Source organism: Thamnophis sirtalis, unplaced genomic scaffold, assembly GCF_051295495.1.
Source record: "Thamnophis sirtalis isolate CommonGarterSnake01/CBP01778 unplaced genomic scaffold, rThaSir2_p1.2 scaffold_4, whole genome shotgun sequence".
NCBI classification, from domain to species: Eukaryota; Metazoa; Chordata; class Lepidosauria; order Squamata; family Natricidae; genus Thamnophis; species Thamnophis sirtalis.
In genome coordinates this window covers 136,527,634-136,545,068 of record NW_028261384.1, presented here as the reverse complement: position 1 = coordinate 136,545,068, position 17,435 = coordinate 136,527,634, and the positions used below count along the sequence as shown (strand labels likewise).

General features: G+C 42.2%; 2 protein-coding genes across 2 annotated transcripts; both read right to left on the bottom strand.

Annotated features, from left to right (window-relative positions):
- Window positions 1-216: 216 nt before the first annotated feature.
- LOC148046829 (vomeronasal type-2 receptor 26-like) lies at window positions 217-1,113 on the bottom strand. Its single transcript, XM_087714994.1, has one exon. It carries the CDS (start codon window positions 1,111-1,113, stop codon window positions 217-219), a length of 897 nt encoding a protein of 298 aa, XP_087571120.1.
- An 11,454-nt stretch (window positions 1,114-12,567) lies between these two features.
- On the bottom strand, window positions 12,568-15,340 carry LOC148046828 (vomeronasal type-2 receptor 26-like). Its single transcript, XM_087714993.1, has 4 exons — window positions 15,144-15,340; window positions 14,417-14,708; window positions 12,737-13,373; window positions 12,568-12,614 (listed from the first exon to the last, which is right to left on the bottom strand). Exons 1-4 carry the CDS (start codon window positions 15,338-15,340, stop codon window positions 12,568-12,570), a joined length of 1,173 nt encoding a protein of 390 aa, XP_087571119.1.
- Window positions 15,341-17,435: the final 2,095 nt, after the last annotated feature.

Genomic DNA, 17,435 nt, shown 5'->3' with positions numbered 1-17,435 from the left:
AGAAAGCATTATGTTAAAGAATCTTGTGAAATGGAGAAAATGAAGAAACAAGAGCAGAGATTTTGAAATGGGTAAAAATAATAAATCTAAATAATCATAAACATCCTACACAAATCTTTCTTTGACAGAAATGCCCCTCTGCCCCTATCACTTATATGTTTCGTATAGGTATTAGTCATTCTAGTAATTTTTAAAGCAATTTTTCTGAGCTAGAAATTAACATCTCTTTGTGAGTAGCTCCCTGTGGTTGAGGTCAGGGCGGAAAACAATGATGTAGCATTTTGGGAGGAATATGCATCCCAGTAATGCAGCGCTGGAGGCCAAAATTGAGAAGACCTCCACAGCTACCATGGCTTTTCCTTTTGTGCTCAGATAGGCTGGAAAGAAGGAGATCCACACACTGCAAAAGGCCAACATGCTGAAGGTGATGAACTTTGCTTCGTTAAAGCTGTCAGGTAATTTACGGGCAAGGAAAGCCACAATAAAGCTGGCGATGGCCAAGATACCCATGTAGCCCAACACACAGTAGAAGAAGAAAGGTGACCCCTCATTGCACTGTAAAATCATTTCTTGGGGCTGTGAATGCATGTCCAACTCCGGGAATGGGGGAGATGTCGACAACCAAACAATGCAAATACATACTTGGAAGAGAGAGCAGGAAATGACAATAGAAAAGGCCAATCTTTTCCCCACCAATTTCCTCATCTGAGATCCAGGTTTAGTGGCCATGAAAGCAACAACTACAGTGGTGGTTTTGGCCAGTACACTAGAAATGGCCACTGAGAAAGTGATGCCAAACATTGATTGTCGGAGAAGGCAGGTCACTTTTCCAGGCTGGCTGAGGAAGAGCAAAGAGGAGAGAAAACAGAGCAGAAGAGAGACAAGGAGGGTGTAGGTGAGGGACCTGTTGTTGGCTTTGACAATGGGTGTATCTTTGTTCTTAATAAAAATTCCAAGAATCCAAGAGGTCCAGAAGAAGAAACCAAGAGCTGCTGAGGCTGAACCAATTCCTAAGGATTCTTCAAAAATTAGGAAAACCAGGTGTTTCAGTTTACATCCATTCTTTTCTTTATTTGGATAATGATCTTCAGAACATTCAAAGCAATCTTCCATATCTGGAAGGAAAATCAACATATTTCTTTTCATCTAGGCATTCTATACTATTGAGGGGTGCTTGGTGCTCTTTGTGTTTCCTTGTTTCTTTGTAAATGTTTCATCGACCCGAACTAAATACCATCAAAACGTCTTGCCAGTCTATGTGGATGGGGACCTACTTAGAGAGTCTTTGGTTGAACTGTTTACTGATGGCTTTTTTGCAACTTCTTCTTTTTTAAATAAAACATACAAATACAAATACAACTTTAAACATACACCCCTCCCCCCCCACGGTGACAGTCATCCACAGCCCAACTTTTTTTTCCCTTCATCATTGTTTAGTCTCTAAGCAGCAGCTTCTCGTTACAAACTTCAGGGATCTATTACAATATCCATGTTCACTTTTAGTTCCCATTGTTAACAATTGCTATTTAACTTTCCCCGTTTTAAGTCCCTGCTGTTCTCCTTGTCGTCCACATATACCATAAGTTCCAGCTAAGACAATGTTCCATTTCTCCTTTGTCCCTCAGCCAACCCGTCATTCTGTCCATTTCTGCACATTCATAGATCTTTTTAATAATGGCGTCTTCCGATGGTATAGTAATAGATTTCCAAAATTGTGCATAGGTTATTCTTGCGGCCACAATTATATGTAGGCTCAAATGCCATATAGATTTACTCATGTTTTCTGGTTTCATGCTTAGTAGAAAATTCTCGGTTTTCCATTCCATGCTTGCCCCGGTAACCTCTTTTAGCCAGTTTTGAATCCTTCTCCAGTATTTCGTGGCCTCAGTACAATGTATTTTATGTGTTTTAATTACCACATGGGGACTGTCTGAGTGAAGAGATGAGTGTGTTTGATTCGGAGGGCCTGCCGGGGAACGCGGGAGCCATAGGGGTGGTCGAGGGAAACACAGACATGGGAGTGGGCCGGAGCATTACGGTCGTAACAGGGAGGGGCAGATATGGCGGGGACTTTAGGGCTGGCCATTACCGGGGAAGGAGGGTTCACTACGTCATAGAGATCCCTCCTTCCAGCCCTATGAGTCCCACTCCAAGACCAGATGGCGCGAGTAATCAGGACCCTGGTCTCAGGCTGTTGTCGCTAAATGCCAGGTCTGTAGTTCATAAGGCTCCCCTCGTCCGGGACTTAATTTTAGACGAGAGGGCAGACCTGGCATGTATTACTGAAACCTGGCTGGGCCCGGAGGGAGGAGTCCCCCTTGTAGAGATGTGCCCAGAAGGTTTTCAGGTGCTTCATCAGCCGATAGCCCAGGGAAGGGGTGGAGGTGTGGCTATTGTTATCCGAGAGTCTTTAGTACCTCGTAGGATCCCTGCTCTGGAGCTTGTCGGGTGTGAGTCCCTACTGGTGAAGTTGGACCTCAAGGGTCAAGTGGGTTTGCTGTTAACGTACCTGCCTCCCAACAGCGTTGCAGCAGCCCTCCCCTCGCTCCTCGAGTCGGTAGCTGAGCTGGCAATTGAGTTCCCCAGGCTTATGGTTCTGGGGGATTTCAATTTGCCTTCGCTCGGTGAACACTCTGATGGAGCGCAGGAGTTCATGGCTTCCATGACAGCCATGGGCTTGACCCAGGTAATTCGGGGCCCAACCCATTCAGCGGGTCACACACTCGACCTCGTATTTCTCTCGGAGCAGTGGACTTGTGATCTTGGTCTGAGGGGTAATGAGATCATACCCCTGTCGTGGTCAGACCATTGCCTACTGAGGCTTGACTTTCGGAGGCCAAACCTCCGCTGTAGGGAGGAGGAACCGACCAGATGGTTCCGCCCCAGGCGACTTATGGATCCCTTGAGGTTCCAGACGGAGCTTGGGGCTATTCCTGATACTCTCGCCCACAGTCCGGTGGAGACCCTGGTTGCTGCCTGGAATTCGGCGGCGACGGGGTCCCTTGACCGGATTGTGCCACTACGGCCGCTCTGAGGCTGTGGATCCAGGAGGCCCCCTTGGTTTACCGAGGAACTCCGGGAGAGGAAGCGCTGGAGGAGACGCCTAGAGCACTTGTGGAGATCCAACAAATCCGAATCGAGCCAAGCACTTTTAACATCGTGCACCAAGGATTATATCAGGGCAATTAGGACGGCAAAAAGATCTTATATTGCCACCTTGGTTGCCTCTGCCGAGTCACGCCCTGCCGCCCTGTTTAGGATAACCCATTCCCTCCTAAATAGGAGGGATACGGGGGACCCCTTGCAGGGTAGGGCTAAAGAGTACGTCCAGTTCTTGGCGGATAAAGTTGCTCGGTTTCGGTCGGAGTTGGACTCCGATCCTGCAGATCCAGCCGAGGCACAAGCGGATAATCTGGTAGACCATCGCTGGGTTGAGTTTCAGGATGTTGCCCCTGGGGACGTGGACAAGGCAATGAGAGCTGTGAGTGCCTCCACATGTGTACTGGACCCGTGCCCCTCCTGGCTGGTTCTCAACAGCAGGGAGGTGACACGGGGCTGGATCCAGGTGGTTGTTACCACCTCCCTTCGGGAGGGGGTCTTTCCCCCCGCACTTAAAGCGGCGGTGGTGAGACCCCTCCTGAAGAAACCATCTTTGGATCCAGCCTTTCTTAACAGTTACCGTCCAGTCTCCAACCTCCCCTTTGTGGGGAAGGTTGTTGAGAAGGTGGTGGCCTTTCAGCTCCAGTGGGCCTTGGAGGAAACCAGCTATCTTGACCCATTCCAGTCCGGCTTCAGACCTGGCTACAGCACAGAAACCGCTTTGGTCGCATTGACCGATGACCTCTGGAGAGCCAGGGATCGACGCCATGCCTCCATCCTGGTTCTCCTTGACCTCTCAGCGGCTTTCGATACCATCGACCATGGTATCCTTCTGCGATGACTGCGAGAGTTGGGGGTGGGAGGCACTGTTCTACAGTGGTTCTCCTCTTACCTCTCGGACAGGCCGCAGTCAGTGTTAGTTGGGGGGCAGAGATCGACCCCTAGGCCCCTAACATATGGGGTGCCGCAGGGTTCGGTCCTGTCTCCCCTACTTTTCAACATCTACATGAAACCGCTGGGCGAGATCATTCGGCGGCACAGGATAAAATACCACCAGTATGCGGACGATACCCAGTTGTATCTGTCCGCCCCGTGCCAACTCAATGAAGTGGTGGACGTGATGAACCAGGGACTCGAAGCCGTTAGGGACTGGATGAGGGCTAACAAACTCGTGCTCAACCCGGATAAGACCGAGTGGCTGTTGTGTTTCCCTCCCGCCAATTTGGCAAATATTCAATCTCTCAGGCTGGGGGGTCAAACATTATACCCCTCAGACAGGGTCCGCAACTTGGGAGTCCTCCTGGACCCACAGCTGACTTTCGAACATCATTTGTCAGCTGTGACCAGGGGGGCATTTGCCCAGGTTCGCCTGGTGCACCAGTTGCGCCCCTACCTGAACTGGGAGGCTCTCACAACAGTCACTCGTGCCCTTGTGACCTCTAGGCTGGAGTACTGCAATGTGCTCTATATGGGGCTGCCCTTGAGGAGTATTCGGTGACTTCAGCTAGTCCAGAATGCAGCCGCGTGAGCGATTGTGGGTGCACCTCGCTTCACCCATGTAACACCTATCTTCCGCGAGCTGCGCTGGCTACCTGTCGATCTCCGGATACGCTTCAAGGTGCTACTTGCCACCTTTAAAGCCCTTCATGGTAGTGGATCTGGCTACTTGAGAGACCGCCTACTGCCGATCACCTCCACACGACCCATTAGATCCCATCGTTTAGGCCTCTCCGAATTCCATCCGCTGGCCAATGCCGACTGGCCACCACACGGAGGAGAGCCTTCTCGGTGGTTGCCCCGACCCAATGGAATGATCTCCCCGTGGAGCTTCGTACCCTCACCACCCTCCAGACCTTCCGCACAGCCCTTAGAATCTGGCTATCCCATCAGGCCTGGGGCTAAAGATTGTGTCCCGCCCGAATGGTATGAATGTTGCATTTTAATTATGTACGGTCTATTTGTAAAAGACTGTTTCCCCCTTCCTTTTTGATTGTGAGCCGCCCTGAGTCCCCCCAGGGAAAAGGGCAGCATACAAATAAACACAAATTCAAATTCAATACCACCAAATATGGTAGAATGTGCCATCCCTTCTTCCACATTTCCAACACAGTGGAAATAACCCAGGAAACATTTTGGTTAACCTTGTTTGGGGGAAGTGCCATCTATAAACCATCTTGTATACATTTTCTTTAAACACTGCAGATATTATAAGTTTAATAGTCTTACTCCATAGATCCCACCATTTGCCCATTTCAATCTCATAGCCAAAGTTTCTCTCCCATGTTATTAGAAGGCTTTTATCCATCTCTTCTTTAGCATCTTGATAGATCAAAAATTGATAAATTTTCGATAACATTTTTTTATCTCCGCCAAACAAAATTTTATCTAGCCCCTGAGGGTTTGGGTAGATCCCAAACCATACCTTATCACTTTTAAACCTATTTCTAATCTGTAAATATTCCCACCATTCCAGATTCCTGCCCTGCTGCTCTATTTCCATCTTTGTTTTCATCTTGCCATCTTCTTTCATAATGTCTTTATATGTTATGTTTCTTGTCCAGTTAAATTCACTGGGATGCGTTAAAGCCTCCAACGGTGCCAACCAACACGGAACCCTAAGATAATACTTTTTCCTCATCTTTCCCCACACCTCCATCAAAATCTTCCGAATATAATGTCCCATGAAGTACCTATGGGGAATATCTCTTTCTTGCCAGAGGGAGCATTCCATCCCTGGGGGAGGTCATGTCCCTCTATAGCCAATAGGCGCCTTCTACTCAACGTCACCCAATCCTTCACCCATGTCATAATTGCTGCATTATAATATGCTTCCCAGTTGGATACTCCGAAGCCTCCCAGTTCTTTACGTTTCTGCAACATTTGGGCTTTAATTCATTCTTTCTTGCCTTGCCATATAAATCGAGCCAATATTGTCTCCAAGGATTTAAAAAAAAAATTGTCCAATTTAGTCGGTGCCGTTTGAAACAAAAACAAAAATTTCGATAGTACATGTGTCTTAACTGTCCCAATCCTGCCCATCAAAGACAGTTGTTTACCACTCCAATTAGTCATATCCTTAGATACCTGTTGTAGTAATTTCATATAATTATCTACCTTGATAGAGGAACATCTCTCCTTAAACCAAATTCCCAAGTATTGTATTTTATGGGCCATGTTAATCCCTAACAGGCTTTCTACTTCCCTTTTCTGGTTCAAAGTCATATTCTTAATTAACAGTTTTGTCTTCTCTTTATTTATACATAACCCCGCTATCATACTGTACTCCTCTATTTTATGTAAAAGTTGTATCCCAGAAGCCATAGGATCCTCGATAATAAAAACAAGTTCGTCAGCAAAAGCCTGGACCTTAAATTCCTGAGCTTTAACTCGTAATCCTTTAATTTGTATATCACTCCTCACTATTCTAAGAAGGGGTTCTAATGTAAGGATAAATAGTATGGGGGATAACTGGCACCCTTGTCTTGTGCCTTTACCAATCTCAATATCACCCACCTCTTCTCCATTTACCAATAATGTCGCAGTTTGTCGTACATAAATTGCCCGAACAGCATTTAAGAAGTTTTATCCAAACTTCATATTTTCTAATTGTGACAACATAAACTTCCAATTTACCTGATCAAAAGCCTTTTGTGCGTCGAGAAACATAAAGGCCACTTGTTTGTCCAGCCGGGCTTCATAATATTCTAAGGCATCCAAAATAATTCTAACATTATCTTTCAAATGCCTTTGCGGCAGGAAGCCGTTCTGATCAGGGTGTATAAATTTGTTAAGGAAGAATTTATGTCTATCTGCCAGTATAGCTGCAAAGATTTTATAATCCACATTCAAAAGTGAAATGGACCTATAGTTTTTAATTTGGATATGGTCAGCTCCAGCTTTAGGCAAAAGGGATATATAGGCCTCAGCCCACGATTTCGGTGCAATAGAATCCATCAAGATAGCATTAAATATTACAATCATCTCTTGTCCTAAGATTTCCAAAAAAGTTTAATAGACTTCAACTGGCAAACCATCCATGCCAGGAGTTTTGTTGTTTTCCATTTTTTTAACTGCCTTTTCTAATTCATCTATTGTTATCTTTTGGTTTAGTACCCCTTTCGCTTCATTTGAGATCTTAGGTAGATTTGCATTATCTAAAAATTCCTTAATTTGGTCCTCAGAAATTTCCCCTCTACTATATAGTTGCTGAAAAAAACCTTGAATAATTTCCCTTGATTTCTACTAATTCCCCTTTATTATTCTGCAGTTGAGCTATACGTCTGCTCTCTCTTTCTTTCCGTAGTCTATAAGAGAGCCAACGACCCAGTTTGTTAGCATCCTCAAAAAAGTTTTGCTTAATCCCCCTAAGTTTCTGAGCAACATCCTCATGATCTAGAAGAGATATCCCGTGCTTAATTCTAGCCATTTCTTCTTTTTTATCATCTAGTGGGTCCTGTTGCAAGGCTTTTTCCACCACCTTAGTTTGGCTACCCATTTTGCCCTCTCTTCTAATTTTTTCCTGTGTGTGCCTATTGTATATTTAATAGCTAGGCCCCTCATATAAGCCTTGGCTGTATCCCAAAGTATTTGTGGGGTTACTCCCTTCCTATTTTCTTCAAAAAAAACCAAAACCCTCATTTCCCTTTTAAACATTAGTTGAAATTCTTGTTCTTTCACTGTCTCTGTATTCATCATTCACCTTATCTTCCTCCCCTGCCTTACTCGTTTCCACACCAATAAGATTGGATTATGATCGGCCCAGGTATTAACCTCGATTGCTGCTTCCTTAATCAGATCCCCAATTTCTGGTGTCAACCAAGCCATGTCGATCCTAGAACAGGATTGATGTCTATGTGAAAAGAATGTAAATTATTGTTTCTGTGGGTGGAGTTCATGCCATACATCCTTTAATTCATATTCCTCCCTCATGTCTTCAAAAGTTTTGGGGAGAGTGCTCCTCCTTTCTCTTAACCCCCCCCTCTTTTGGATGTTTCCTGGGTTATAGTCCATTGTCCTATCTACCACAGCATTATAATTACCCACCACACATATGTAGTCATAGCCTAACTCTGCAATTTTTTGATGCAACTTTCTAAAAAAGGTACTTTGATTATTGTTCGGCGCGTATATGACCACCAGCAAAATTTTATATCGACCAAATTTCAATTCAACCATTAAAAGTCTCCCCTCCCCATCAGTATACACCAATTTAGAATCCATATGACCTTTTCTTTAAATCTGCTTCTTGATTTGTGTGTTGTTTACTTGATTGTTGGTTTGAGGTTAACTTTGGAGTTAATCTATGATGATATTGGTGCTGATTAGTGGCGGAGAGATGCTGGAGTCTATTTTGTTCTCTTTTGGTCTGATTGATTGCCTCTTTTGCATAATCATTAGATGCTGTTAATGTCTATGGTTGATTGATGGCTGATTTGTGAGAGTGCCAGGTATCTAGATATTCCCTGGCATTTTTGGACGGTGTGGTCTAGCATTGTCACATTTTCCCAATTGAAACTACCATTAAATCTACTGTTAAATGGGCTTTAGTTGGCTCATGTGCTACACTGATTTTATATGGTTGTCCAGTTTGTTTGGTGGCTTTTGAGATATTCTTGATGTATAGCAGTGTAATTCTGTTTAGGGTTTGTGTTTGTTGTGCTGTATTGGATTGAGTGGTTAGGAACATTTTATTGAAGATGTGTGGGAATACATTTTGTTGAAATGTGTTCAATAGATGCTCCCTTTCCATTTTCTGTTGTTCTGGGTTGCAGAACTGTATTTGAGCTACTTTAAATAAAGTCCTTACTCTGGATACCCAGACAACTGAAAGCAAACAGCATTCCTTACTAGCAGTGATTATGTTACCTAGATAGGGTAATGAAACATCTGCAAGAAAACAAGTAAGCTCAGAGAGCCCCAAGGACCCCTCATTTCAACCCTGAGCTACAAATATTCTTCTTTATTGGTATAACATATTATCGAAAATCTCCTTATTAAAGTTATGCATAGAAGTATTTTATTAAACTTTTCCTTAAGTCAAATGAAAAATGGTAGAATTACTACCCTACCATTATGGTTTGAAATCTTCCCTTCTGGGCATGGAACACAGTCATAGCAGCAGAACTGATCCCCCTCAATTCCTTTCTTCCAGGATCCAAGTAAACAGGGGTCATTGCATCGAGAAAATGGAGGAACCTGGCGATAAGCACAAAAGGTTTTGAAATTGGACGTAGTAAGAGTAAGATTATGTAATATTTCTCCTTTATGGAGGGGAATTATTTTTGACTTCCCAAAAGATTGATAAAAGGTATTCAAAAAAGTAGAAATTGTAATCATGTACAAAATTTCCTGCTTGAAGAACAGAGAAAACAAATCATAACACTTTGTAACTATCTCAGGGAAAGGAATACTGAACTTATTAATTTAAAACTTAAAAAGATGTGGAAACCACAATGATGTAGAAAAGGTCCTATTTGAAGAGCAGGGGAACTAAATAATTGCACAGGGGAGCAATTTCATGGAAAAAATGGCTACTGTTGTGATTTCAAATGGATGTGCAAACCAAACATGCCAACGTGTATTGTAATGTCATTTTGTCAATTTAATGAGTGCTTGATATCAACAACGTTTGAAAATAGTATTCCATTCTTTCTTTAAAATCCAGGAATCAGATTTTGACTGAGATTAGGTTCAATATGGCATCATAATAGATTACGACATGGTCAATTCACTAATTTGATACCTGATTAAAACCTGGACTCCAGACAATCACGTCTTCATCAACCCATAATTCCTTCCCTTTGGGAGCCTCTACATCCAGCTTTCCAACTCTAACTCTCTGAAAGGATCTATTTGGAAAAGTGATCAAGTTGGTGATGTCGAATCCACCAGTTGCTTCCCCTTTCTCATTCAGAAACACTCTCTCCCCAGCTGAATTGTTAAAAGAAATGCCTTGAAGAAATGAATGGAGCTAATTGAAAGGGAATAAAAGAGAGTGGGAATTAAAGGCAACGTAATAGAGAAGACAAAAAGATATCCAAGTTACATTCACCCATTCTGCCCTTTCCAATAACTCTTAATAATTACGTAAACTTAGAAATTTTATAATCAATATTGTATGGAAATATATATGTCAACTCTTTGATTTATTTGATATTATTTATGGAAGTATAACAATGCAGAGAATCGGAATGAAAATAGGCTTTTGGAATTATATCACTTTCTCCATTTACTAACAAAAACTAATTCAAGATAGATAATGTATAATATTTACTCATTGGTACAAAGCTATTTGAGAGTGAGGTCTGGTTAATTTTCAGATTTTAGAATTTGAGACAGAAGCTTTCTTTAATAGATAAATTAGAGTTAGAGACTGATAGAGACTCATTCTGCAAATATAAGGTTGTTTCATACTATGCATGCCACATTTAAAAAGGGCCTAAGATGCCTCTAAATATCCCAAAGAGACAGAAAAAGTAGTTAGTCAATTATTTGAGAATTGATTAGTTTTTGGAGAGATAACAAAAAGTAATATAAATTATCCTTTTCACTATTACTTTTCAAGCTATGCTGATTTATTAAATATTTTTTTATCATTTTTGGTATGTATTTTATACAGAACAACATAACACAGATGCAAGATACCTTGAATGATTTCTAGTAAAACAGCCAGATCAATGAGAAGATGCTACAACATTTCAAACAAATGGCTGTCTAATAAACAACTTGTGACCAAAAAAAGCTTCAATATGTTCAAAACAAGAAAAAAGACAACGAAACAATTGGTCCATTGCTGGGAGAAAGTGTCAAGAAGGTACAATCAACAGGGAGAAAGCAAAACTGCTCAACTTGTTTTTTGCCACTCTCTTTCCACAAAGGGAAAAACCAATCCAACCTATCAAAAACAACACTACAAAAAACAGATTAGGAACACAAGTTAAAATTGGGAAGAAAATGGTATGTGAGCACCTGTCTACCCTAACTGATTTCAAGTCACCAGGACTGGATAGATTACACCAGAAGGTTCTGAAGGAACTGGCAGATTGGATAGCAGAACCACTGAACTATATCTTTCAAAGATCCTAGAGCACCATTGAAAAGCCAGAGGATATCTTCAAAAATGGATAAAATATAGATACAGGAAACTGCAGAGCTATCAGCCTGACCTCAATATCTGGGAAGATTCTGGAAAAGATAATCAAACAATGAATCAGCAAAAACCTAGAACCCCAAAAAGTAAAAACCAAAAACCAACATGGTTTTGTCAAAAAGAGATCATGGCAGACTAATCTTGTTGCATTCTTTGGCAAAGTGACAAAATTAGTTGATATACTTGGACTTCAGTAAGGCATTTGATGAAATAGACCATAACCTACTACTATATAAAGTACAAAATGTGGGTTAGATAGCATCACCATCAGATGGATTCATAACTGACTGACCAACTGCACTCAATGTGTAGTCATCAATGGAATTTCATCTACATGAAGGAAAGCATGCAGTGGGATACCCTAAGGCTCTGTTTAAGGCCTAGTACTCTTCAACATCTTCATCAATGACTTGGAGGGGGGAACAGATGTGGAACTCATCAAATTTGCAGATGACACCAAACTGGCAGGAATAGCCAACACTCAAGAAGATAGGCTCAAGATACTGAAAGATCTTGACAGACTTAAACATTGGAGGCTATCTAATAAAATGAAATTCAATGGTTAAAAAAGTAAGGTTCTACATTTAGTCATGAAAATAAATACAGGTAGTGTATATGTAGCTCCTTGCTCAATAGTAGTAATTTTTAGGAGGGATTTTGGAGTCTTGGTGGACAACCATTTAAATATGAGCCAGCAGTGTCCAGCAACTGCCAAAAACATCCATCCCAGTTCTAGGCTGCATAAACAGAGGGATTAAATCAGGATCACTTGAACAGTTAATACCACTTTAAATTGCCTTCGTAACCCCATGCAATACCACATTCATATCTGGCTGCCACAATGTAAAAAAAAAAGATGCTGAGACTCTAGAAAGAGTGCAGAGAATAAAAATAAAGATGATTAGGGGACTGGAAACTAAAATATATGAAGAACGGTTGCAGGAATTGGGTAGATTAGAGATTAGATAACCATTTGTCTGAAGTGGTGTAGGGTTTCCTGTCTAAGCAGTGGGTTGGACTAGAAGAACTCCAAGGTCCCTTTCAACTCTGTTATTCTATTCTATTCTATTCTATTCTATTTGCATTGTAAATATCTGCTATTATGGAGCAGCCAGAATTTCTGAAGGCAATTTTTCCCCAACTAATTACTGTCAAGAAAGGGTTCTATTTCTATTTTTTTCTACACATGTAGAATATATTAAGAGTTTCCACAATGGGTTCTAAAGGTAATTCTATTTCAAACTGCTGATTGAAATAAAAGAAGCCTCCAGTGCAAATGGAATACCAGCCAAGGCTGTAGCTGTGGAAGATCAGGGTTTTTACTCGTCATGGTTTTCCTCCTTTTGAACCTCAACATGTCTAGAGCCTGCAAAGCATGAGCCACAGCATAAACAGCATTGTAGACGCTGTAGCTTTGGCCAGTCATTTCCATTTCAAACAGAGGTGCTGGAAGATCCTCCAGCTTCATCTCCTCAGTGCATCTCCTACTGTGTATTTCTTGTAACTCTGACTTTGGAAATGAACAGTCAAATGACTGTTCCCAAATATCCTGTCGAAACCCATCTCTGGAGTCTGAAAGAGGTTTGATGGTCTGAAGAAATTCCCTGAAACCTGCAACAGCTGTTGAATGAATGGTGAAGGAAAGAGCCCCATGGAACATCTTGAGATCCGAATTGATTTGAACGCCTGTTAGTGCAAAATCAATCATTGCAGTCATGATCCACACCTTCCCAATTAAGGCAGTTTCTTTGCTTTCAGGATCTGACATAAATATTACAAGTCTTAGCCACATAATTGTCCCGGATTGTCCATAGACAAGAAATGCATTGGATTTGCTACTCAACATATTAATTGAATTCATGAAAATTCGTAGATAGGTTTCTTCCAGGTTTTCAAAGTGTATTATTGGATCAAGCCTTTCTATGAATGCTGAACATATTCCATTCTGTGAAAGTAAGGGCTGCATTTTCTGTAAGAATTTTTCTCCATTGTTATTACGAACAGAAAATATCCCAATCCATGTCCACCTAAAATGGTGAAGGAGTTGGATGATCCCAATGTACTGCTGGTCCTCTTTGGGGACCATGAAATAAAGTGAAGAGAGCTTACTGGTCTCAAATTCCTCCTGAGGTAATGCGACACAAGTTAGCTAAAAGAAAGTCCAATAGAATTCTGATGAGACGTTTTTTTCAAATTTAATTTTTCTATTTGTTTCCATTTAAAATATATCCAAGGAAAATTGTTGTCCTAGCATTTCCTAAAGAATATAGATACAATTTGGGGAAAAATATTTCAATCATATGCACTAGATCAGGGGTGTCAAACTCAAGGCCCAGGGGCTGGATCGAGCTTGGGAAGTTCATAGATCTGGCCCACAGGGCTTCCCTGGAAACAGTGAAGGACTAGCCCCTGGTTCCTCGGCCTGGCCCTCCCAACCTCCATTTTAGCTTTCAGCGTGCTGGAGGATGTTCTCGTAGCCGAAAATAGAGCTTGTGAGGGCCCCCTGTGCCCCTTTGGCCGGACCTAAGTGTAGTACATAAAATTATCTGCTACAATGTCCTATCTGTCAATGACTATTTCAGCTTCAAACACAAAAACACATGAGCACACAATAGTTGCAAACTTAAGGTAAACTACTCCAAACTCGATTTCAGAAAATATGACTTCAGCAACAGAACTGTCCATGCCTGGAATGCACTACCTGACTCTGTGGTTTCTTCCCCAAATCCCCAGAGCTTTAACCTTAGACTGTCTACTATCAACCTCACCCCATTCCTAAGAGGTCTGAATGGTTCGTGCATAAACGCACCTGCGAGCCAACTGTCCGTGTCCTAATGATCCTTTTTTATTCATATCCATTTCATGTATTAAAATCATGTTTATACTTAAATATGTTATCTAATACATGCTTCACAAAATAAATACAATAAATAATAAAATCAATTATTTTAGCAAAGCAATTCAAATATGCCTTCAGCTCCTCCTGATATTCACTTCATATAACTGGCATGGTAGTTTCAGATAACAATGCTAAGTATTTGACATTAAGCCATGCAGAACATTCTAACACTTATTAACAGAAAGCCAGGCCTAATTTTTTACGTGTATTAATTATTCCATTAGAACAATAAGATAAAGAATTTTCTTCTAAACCCCTTTAGAACGTACTTGTGGAATCTTTAAGAATCCTATAATTTCAGCTATATAAGATGATGTGGCAAAATCCAGTCCCCCAATGATAGCCTTGAGATTCTTCTGGCTATCACATTTGTAGTTAGGGACAAATTCCTGGTATTTAAAAAGCAGGTCCAGAGTGGTACGATAGGTCAATCTTGGGTTGTTGTAACTGTCATAGATATGGAACCCAAGAGTGAAATTGGGTAAGATCTGGGAGTCCTCATTGATCTCCTTCACAGCAAATGCCAAGGCAAGGATGTGCTGGTAGAACTTCATTACTACACTGCAAAGGATTTAAATACCCCATTTGAAAAAGGAAGTTTATTATTCTCATAAGCAAGTTTGCATCATTTCTGTATGAATAACTAACATTTCTTTCTTTGATGAAAGTAGGAAAGTAATGGGTTTTCTAACATGCTGAATAATTTATACAGCATATGTACAACAAAATCAATTCCATCATATATCAGTCATTTATTCTATATATTTTGTTAAGAATGATGATACAGATTTAAAACAAATATTACAAATGTCATTCAGAAGATGTTTTCCACTAAAGCTTTATACATTATATTACAAGTACTTTAAAATCAAGTAAAAAACCAAAAAGTGTATTCTCCCATAAATAGAAGGACTAGTTATAACATCTATATTGATACTCTCATAAGCAAATTTGAGGAAACAGATTAAGATTAGGAAAAGAGGAAAAAATCCTTACCATGTTATGTCGTAAGATGTTATAGAAGGATATTCCTTAAAATCAATACCAAAAAGGTTGTAATAGATGTGGGACGTCATCCCTCCAATGATGAGGTCACCAGGTTGGTACCACTCATGTGGAATAAGGAAAGCATCACTTGCAGGGCAGCTCAGCGTCCCAATTTTCTGCATCAAGAATACTAGGAGCAGCAACATCCATGCTCTTGAAAATGTCTCTGTCTTTCATCATGATTCTTTCAAATTTCCCCTTCGGGGAAAAGGGCAGCATATAAATGCAATAAATTCAAATTCAATTCAATATCTGAGAGTGCACCTAATCAGAAAACCTATCATTGTGTATTAGAATGCCCTTGAGATTGCCAATACATTTCTTGAATTGCATCAGGATTTGAGCATGTATTCTGACAAAGGAGAATAAAGGGGAGGAAGCCTGTAGCAAGGACTCTGAAACAAAGCTGTGCCAATCCCCCTGGGGTTCAAAATGCATTGATTGTTGTTGAATTGGAATATTCTCCTGTGCAGTCTTTGATGTTTTTGCCTAGTTCAGAAAATATGGTAATTCCTGTTGATGCAGGAGGGGGTGCACAGGTAAACCCAGCAGTGGCTGGCCAGGTTAGGTGGTCTTAATAGAATGGACCTTATAAATTCATATTAGCTTGGCTTTTCATTCTAGTGCCCTGGAGTTCCAACTTTGACTTGTAGCTTGAGTGAACTTTCTCTCCAACTTCCTCATAAATATTAAAAATAGTGTTCAACAGTGTGGCAAGACCCTGTAAAGGAGGGGCATAGGAAGCCAGGCGTGGGTGAGAGATAGAACAGAGGTGAAACAACTAACATTCCAAATGAACTTCTCCTTTTCGAAATGTCATACTTGTCTTGTGTATGGAAACGCCTTGAGAATGCACAGTGTGAAACACAGCATAAAAGTAGCATCCTGGGCAGAGCCCAGGGACTTCAGATTTTGGTGTGTGAGCATGCTGAACTTGATGCATCAAATAAACCTGTTTCTCTCACCTTCATGGTCTCGAGTCCTGGTCTTTCGTAAATAGATTACAAATCTCAATCTGCTGCAACATTTTTGGTGAGCCAGCCAGGAGTCAAGGGCTTTCTAAGTGACGACTAGCGCCTTGAAGCGTATCCAGAGACCAATAGGCAGCCAGTGCAGCTCACGGAGGATAGGTGTTACGTGGGTGAACCAAGGTGCACCCACGATCGCTCGCGCGGCTGCATTCTGGACAAGCTGAAGTCTCCGAATGCTCTTCAAGGGCTGCCCCATGTAGAGCACGTTGCAGTAGTCCAGTCTAGAGGTCACAAGGGCACGAGTGACTGTTGTGAGGGCCTCCCGGTTCAGATAGGGACGCAACTGGTGCACTAGGCGAACCTGGGCAAATGCCCCCCTGGTCACAGCCGACAAGTGGTGTTCAAAAGTCAGCTGTGGGTCCAGGAGGACTCCCAAATTGCGAACCCAGTCTGAGGGGCGTACTGTTTGACCCCGCAGCCTGAGAGATGGAAAACTTGGCCAATTAGTAGGAGGGAAACACACCAGCCACTCAGTCTTATCCGGATTGAGTACAAGCTTGTTAACCCCCATCCAGTCCCTAACAGCCTCGAGGCACTGGCACATCACGTCAACTGCTTCATTGAGTTTGCATGGGGCGGACAGATACAGCTGCGTATCGTCTGCATACTGATGGTATTTTATCCCGTGCCGTTGAATGATCTCACCCAGCGGCTTCATGTAGATGTTAAACAGGAGGGGGGACAGGACCGAATCCTGCGGCACCCCATAATTGAGGGGTCTAGGGGTCGATCTCTGCCCTCCGACCAACACCGACTGTGACCTGTCCGAGAGGTAAGAGGAGAACCACCGTAGGACAGTGCCTCCCACCCCCACCTCCCGCAGTCATCGCAGAAGGATACCATGGTCGATGGTATCGAAGGCCGCTGAGAGGTCAAGGAGCACTAGGATGGAGGCATAACCTCCATCCGTGGCTCTCCAGAGATCATCGATCAATGTGACCAAAGCAGTTTCCGTGCTGTAGCCAGGCCTAAATCCCGACTGGAAGGGATCTAGATAATCGGTTTCCTCCTTGTTGAGCCGGAGGCAAGGCCTGATCTCCCTCGCTAGGTGGAAGGTTTTGGGAGGATTGTTTAGAGTATGTGTGTTTGTGTGATTGAGGGGGGCTACTGCATTTCCCTACAGTGGCCGTGTCAATCCGGTACCCTGGGTCAGAGCCTGTATGGGGTGACTGCTAAATCTTTGTTGTCTGGTGCCCTGGGTGGACCATGG

Coding starts and splice junctions, on each gene's coding strand:
- LOC148046829 (XM_087714994.1), bottom strand. CDS start 1,113: ATGGAAGATTGCTTTGAATGTTCTGAAGATCATTATCCAAATAAAGAA.
- LOC148046828 (XM_087714993.1), bottom strand. CDS start 15,340: ATGTTGCTGCTCCTAGTATTCTTGATGCAGAAAATTGGGACGCTGAGC. Junction 14,709..15,143: donor ACATCTTACGACATAACATG/GTAAGGATTTTT, acceptor AATCCTTTGCAG/TGTAGTAATGAAGTTCTACC. Junction 13,374..14,416: donor GATTCTTAAAGATTCCACAA/GTACGTTCTAAA, acceptor GCATTACCTCAG/GAGGAATTTGAGACCAGTAA.